This window comes from Halyomorpha halys, unplaced genomic scaffold (assembly GCF_000696795.3).
Source record: "Halyomorpha halys isolate HHAL.00 unplaced genomic scaffold, Hhal_1.1 Scaffold231.1, whole genome shotgun sequence".
NCBI lineage: Eukaryota > Metazoa > Arthropoda > Insecta > Hemiptera > Pentatomidae > Halyomorpha > Halyomorpha halys.
Window position 1 is genome coordinate 1,153,314 of NW_027114318.1, and position 7,018 is coordinate 1,160,331.

At 35.6% G+C, this 7,018-nt stretch overlaps 1 protein-coding gene across 1 annotated transcript in view; it reads left to right on the plus strand.

Annotated features, from left to right (window-relative positions):
• LOC106679913 (very low-density lipoprotein receptor) overlaps positions 1 to 7,018 on the plus strand; it is a gene marked incomplete in the record, with an annotated part of 66,885 nt that overhangs the window by 37,656 nt on the left and 22,211 nt on the right. The window contains 2 exon segments of the mRNA XM_067051509.1: positions 5,294 to 5,558; positions 5,634 to 5,882. Coding sequence (XP_066907610.1) covers positions 5,294 to 5,558; positions 5,634 to 5,882 — 514 coding nt within the window.

Genomic DNA, 7,018 nt, shown 5'->3' on the forward strand with positions numbered 1-7,018 from the left:
TTATTTATTTAAATAAAAGGAATTTTAATAGTTTTTATTTTATCTCATATCTAAAGTATAGCTTAGGCTCAAAATAAAAATCTGTAATATTAAACAGATAGGAGAATTTTATAATATAGTAGACTCTTTATCTCTGGGCGGGTTTCTAGGCAATCAGAATAGTCGAGTAAATTATTAACTACCTTTACAAATATAATTAAAATTCTATGTTGTACAACACTAACCAATTTATGCTCTTCTATGATGATTGATGGTTTTTGATGACTTCTATTTCACAAACTAACACTGTATTTAAGCAAAGCATTTGGTCCTCTAATAGTTTTCAATACATCTCTTCCACCAGCAATCCAAACAAAGAATCAATTAATCTTCTTGGATGACTCTTCAATGTCTTCTTTCTCTAGATGTCCCACTGAGAGAAACAAAGGATGTTCAGGACCTCCTGCATCCAGGAGCCGTCATCTCTATCATGCCTAATCCACAAGTGATCAACCAACCATGATCTTTCTCTAGATGTCCAATGTTAACATCGATTGTAGCACAACAGTTTGAGTTTTTGCATATAATTTTCTTTATGAACATTATTCTTGACTTCTCTTTTTCTTAAATTTACTGTAACTACGATTATTATGGGAAGTTAAATATTTGAATCTGCTCAACATGGCCGTTATTCAACGGACTTTTGGAAGGACACGCCTAGCCATCTTGGCTTTGAATGGTATCTTTGTGCCTGCCTAGTCAGCTGTACAACTCATACCAGCTGATTGACTAGATCAGCTGATTCAAAAATATATATAGACAAGCTGGTCTCAATAAAAGTCTGTGTTTGATTAGCAACCGAGCTGGTCATTTCTCTCTCCCTTTTTGCTAAACCAAACGTTTAACTGGTGCCGGAACCCAGGAAATTTAGAATTTCATTTTAGAAAATTAAATTTAGAAATTTATTTTCAAGAAGAACTTTTATCGTTGATTTCTCAACTTCCAATTTTTTTTAAAATAATGGCTGCCTACGGTATCGTCAGAAAAATGGTATTGAACCTGGAAGCTTTAAATCAAAACGAGATCGAGAACCCACCTCCCATGGAGGTGACTCCTCCACCCCCGGTGACAATCTCTGGAAATTGCCCCACTACGATTAGAAGTTTCTCTAGAGGGAGCCTACGCCACAACACTTGAGTGGATAAAGGTACATACAGCAACTGTCCAAGACTTGAGGAAGGCCGTTTTTGACCTTGAATGGTTTACTGGGGAAACAAGAGAACTGAGCCACTTCATAAAAGGGGGTGTCTGACTAATTAGCCAAATTGAAGTGAAGTCTATTGAAAATCTATTTGATAGTGAAGATGCGGAGGCATTAAAAGCAGTGGTCATCTGCAGAGTGAGGAGAAGCATCCTAAATCAGATTCAGGCGGACGAAGAGACCTCTTGGAGAGTTAGGAAGGAAAGATTAAAGAAGGTGTTCAGAGGAGGACGGTGGACCCCAGAGGAAGACATATTTATGATGATCGGAAAGGCGAAGAAACCAAAACCGTCTAGTGGGCAATATGCCACAGAACTGGCAAGCTACAACTGAATTGGAGATAAACTCAGCAAGATAATGGAAACAATCCAGGTGCAGGGTCGGATGTAATTTCTATCCATGAGGAGGATGCCTGCAGAGGGATGGCCGCACATTGAGGAATTACAAAGTTATAGGCTTGAGTAAGTGGGGGGCTGTAGGGAAACAAGTGATTATTCATATAATGGGAAAGATACCTCGAGACTTATCAAGTAATTATAGGGTGTGACTTACTGGATAAAGTGGGGGCAAGAAATATAGTTGCCAGAGACTCCTGAGGGCTGAGAAAGAGAGGGTTAGGGACAGTGATATTAGGGAAGAGTTGAGAAGCCGGAATTTTGGAGGAATTCAACGATATTTTTTTTAAGGAAGGTGATAGGCTGGGTGCTATTGGGAAAATAGTTCATGAGATTCCATTGAAGCAAGATAGGGTGACTTATGTAAAGGAAAGACGGTATCCCCTAGCACTTCGACAACACATCAGAGAAGAAATAGAGAACCTGAAAAGGCAGAAGATAATTGTAGAGAGCACCTCACCATATAATAGTCCTTTGTGGGCGTTGCGATAGAAGAGTATGCCAGGGGATGGCACAGAGAAGTACCACACAGTCATCGACTATAGCAAACTGAATGAGAACACAGTTGATTAGAAGTACCTAATCCCGAGATTCAAGGACATTTTGGATAGATTGGGCGGAGCAAAAATTTTCAGCATGCTCGACTAAAAGGCGGGGTATTATCCAATTATGATGCATCCCAGGGACCAGCATAAGACCACTTTCACCTTCGAACGTGATCATTATGAATTTACAAGCATGCCCTTTGGTCTTAAGAATGAACCTGTGACTTTCCAGAGGCTGATGGATGAGGCAGTTTGCCAGGTATACATGAATGACTTATTGGTGTTTAGCAAATCGGAAGAGGACCATGTGAACCATCTGAGGAGTGTGTTCCAGCGCATGAGGGAATTTGGCCTAAAGTTATCCGAAGAGAAGTTGGTGTTGGGGCAAAAATGGAATAATTTTTTGGGGCACACTTTCTTCAAAGATGGCATAAGACCAGACATACAGGTGTTGGCCCTGCTAAGGATGGCGGTACCCAAAGACGTGAAAATGCGACGATTACTAGGAGCACTGAACTGTTATCGAAGGTTTCTCCTGGACATGGCGAAATATCTTGTACCCCTTAACAATCTACTGAAGAAAGGGAATACAATAAAGATAACATATCAGATGGAGAACAACGTACGGAAGTGTATAGAGAGGCTTAGGAAACCGGTCCTGGCACCCCCGATTTTAAGAAGAAATTTACCCTCACAACTGATGCAAGCAACTACATTCTTGGGGTGGTATCACAGGAATATGAAGAGGGAGAGTGACCCATTGCGTACGCGAGTCGACGTCTCACCAATACGGAGACCCACTATTTTAGTTGTGATATCTACTCAAATATAATTGGAAAAAAAAAGCCTGTATCACTAAAACTCATCAAGGTTCAGGAGTTCATTACTTTTTAAGGAAGTGCTGTCTCTCCCGTTTTGCAAGGAGGTTACTCATTTAAGATCATTCTCATCCACTAAGTTTTCTCTCCAATGAAGAATAATTAAGACATTGCTTGTGCCTCAGGAGTGTTCCTAAACGCAAAGGGTTGACTCACAGCTGATTTAACAGAATAAACAATTATCAGCCTTTGCCAGATTTGAATCCTGGTTGTGGATATAGTAGCACATCGCCTTACTGAGCTTCCCCATTCCCTCAGATATAAATAGCCTTAGCTAATGTTCTTTTGATATCTTATTGTTGATTGTTCAACACTTTTTTCTAATTATAAAATATGTTCTCAATATGAAACAAAATTAACAATAGGTATGGCTATTTATATTCAAGTTGATATCTGGACTAAAATATTTAATTATTCAAAATGAGTTTAATATAATTACAAGTTATTTTAATATAATAAATTGAAAGAAAAGTTTAAAAAATAATTTAAAATATATACTCTCTCCCCTTTTCTTCATATTCAGAAATTAAATAAGCAAACTCCTAGTTGATTTGACCAATATATTGGTACAGGTACCTGTATCAGTTCTCATTGATTAGTAATGGAATTGAGGCTGACAAATGAATTTTCAGCTTTCTACGATATTTCTTTTCACTTTCAGACTGGTTGAATTTGTTGAAAATGGAGGTGAACCTATGTTGTTTAAGATAAGAGAGCAATGAGTTTGAAAAATCAAAATACTCTTCATAAAATCTAAACTTTTTTTTTTACGACCCCCTTCCTGGTCATTTTTGACATACTGGGGGGGGGGAGTTATGTACAGGTAACCACCTATTCTAACCAAGGTGGAAGGAAGGTCAAGTTTTGATTTTGTAGGAATGCCACAGAAATGAAAAAAGTCAATCCCCCAGGCTGGATTCGAACCGGTGGCACCGCAGTTCTCAGATTGAAAAGACCTGCCTCTCAATCACCTGAGGTATAGATGGCCCATATTAAATTTAAACTAAAAAGGCTACACCACCTCTAGTTGTGATGTTTCCCATTTAAGTAATCTTACTGTACTGAGTCATATGTTCAATTCTGGAATCCACAAAATCACGAATTTGAAATTGTTTTCAGTCAAGTATTTTGTTAACAATTAGGTGATACATTGATATATAAAATAATATCGCTTAGCCTAGTTACAACTATTCAAACTGAGGTAGAAACACGCACAACTGACGCCAAACAAACATTTTCTCACCTATTAAGAAAAACAATTAAACAGGATACTTTAAGCAATGACTATGATGAATTAGAAAATCAATACTTATCCTACCTATCAATGAAGATGATGTAGGCATCCAAGATTATGAAGTATTACAAATCATTAACAAATTGAATGACAAGAAAGCTCTTGAAATAGACAAAATAGATTTTCCTGTACAATTAAAAAAGTATCCACAGAAACTTGCTAATCGGGCTCTACAAAATTTTATTCATTATGAAAGAATGTCAAAAAAAGTTAAAAAATGGGTAAGTTAACTCTGTTTTCTTTATCTTATTCATATTCACTTTCACCATTAAGTATGCTCCCCATAATGATCTGAATTTTTAAAAGTACTAAAAAATAGATTAATGAGCTTATTTAATATTTATGTAGGTGTATTTAGTAACTTTAAAAATTAAAAAAACAAATGATATGCTTATATTTTTATGTTAATATTAATGTTCCATTAATATTTGGTATTTTAATGTTTTGGCACTTTAATGCTAGAGTTCATTGTTAGGCAAATATGAATCAGAGTTGAAGTATGTTTTATTTTATTTTAAGTAACACAATGGATATAGTCAGGTTATAGTCTATTACAACCCCAGATACATTATAAATACTTTCAAAATGAAAATAGATAACTGTAAACGATAATAATGAATTACAGTGTAGAGCAGATATGATTATTGAAATATTATAGGAGGATAGGTCAATAAAAGTATCAAAATAGTAAAAAAAACAACTATTTATTGTAAATCAACATTTCGCCCTATTTTGGAGGTCTTCATCAGGGCTAAATGAATAAGATATAAACATTTTAGAATTAACAGAACATTAAAATAAAAAAAATTCAAAAAATTGTTATGTTTATAAAGTAAATAGAAAAAAATAATAATAACAATATAAGGAAATATACATGTAAGTAGACTGGAAACATGTTACTAATAAATATAACAAAGTTTTTTTTTGTTTTTTTTTTCCAGGATTGTCCAAATGACATTGCTGTATTTTCTGTGTGCCTTGATAAAGAATTTCAATGTACTGATAGAATGACTTGTGTCCATCCATCATGGGTCTGTGATGGGGATTCAGATTGTCCTGATGGTGCAGATGAGAGTGCTGATCAATGTGAAAATGTTACATGTCGTCCAGATCAGTTTCAGTGTCGAAATAATCTCTGTATTGCTGGTCACTTACATTGCAATGGGCTTGCTGAATGCACAGATGGAAGTGATGAAGAAAATTGTGGTATGTTGATGTATTTTCTTATCTTTGAAACATTGAGTTAATTTAAGGCCTGATTTTGTTTTTTTATAATTTTAGCAAGCCCGATTCCATCCTGTAAAAATGATGAGTTTGATTGTGGAGGTGGAATGTGCATTCCAATGAATAAGGTATGCAATAAAATCCCAGATTGTCCAAGTGGCGAAGATGAACCTGTTGACAAATGTGGTGTTGATGAATGTGCAACGAATAATGGTGGATGCTCTCACCTCTGTATAGATACTCCAACTAATTATCGATGTGATTGCCGTCCAGGCTACAAACTTATTGATAATTTCACCTGTGATGGTATGTATCTCAAAAGTTTTAAAATTTATCCCATTCTACTTCAACCAGTTGGGATTAGATGGTATGATGTTTATCTTGTATTATGCTAAGTTATTTATTCATTATTGGTACAACAGAAGCATGGAAGCAGCCCTTGGCCTGCTCAACTGCTCTTCTCAAGTCCTCCCTGTCAATAGCTTGCCTGATGGAGAGTCCTGTTCTTTTCAGATCCTTGAAGATGCTGTGCTTCCATTTATCTTTTGGTCTTCCATGAGGCTTTACTCCATTGGAATTCCCATGATACAATCTTCTGACCGTCCTCTCCTCACCCATTCTGATCGCCTGCCCCAGCAATCTAATTTTTTACATTCTTAGACTGTGTATTCACAGTCAATCACGTTTTTATGATTTTATATGTCAGGTTGCCTATATTAGTGACTAATTAAAATTTTGTTCTCTGGTCTTGTAGTTTCTGGGTATTTATTCTTTCCATTTGAGCCTCTTTAGTTTTTAGACCTTTACTTATTCCTTAGCTCAAATGCTGGATAAAAACCAGATAGTGATTGCTATCAATATTACCTCCTCTAAAAATTCTCACTACCATGAGACTAAATCATTGTCCCCTACCAACAAGAATATGATTTGCCTTCCTACTATAGGCGAAAGAGTGGATTCCCTTCCAACCTGGACATTAAGGTTGTCCAGAACTATCTTCATGTCATAGCATGGGCATCCCACAAGCATCCTTTTAGAGTGAATTTGAAATATCAAATATTTTAAAGGTTTTTATGATTTTATATTTGTTTGTCTATATTTTTTTTTTATTGTTAATATTTTTGGAAGTTGATATTATATGATTTTGGAATCAGTTCATTATTTGCTTATCCTTGAATTATGTCAATAGAGATGAATATGATGCTGGACACCAAAGCTATATAGTTGTCAATCTGAAATCCAATATTAATTGTAGTGTTCCATCTAGTGAGGTTAGCTAGAGGGTGGAATCTTCATTTCATTTTTTTTTTAATCCTTATTTTTTACTCAATTGCTCATTTTAAGGATTCCAGTGACAGTGTTTTTTAAATAAGGAAAACTTTGTACATATTTTAATTTATTGTTAAAGGCGTAAAACCCTCTGGTCATTAACGCCTATGGCA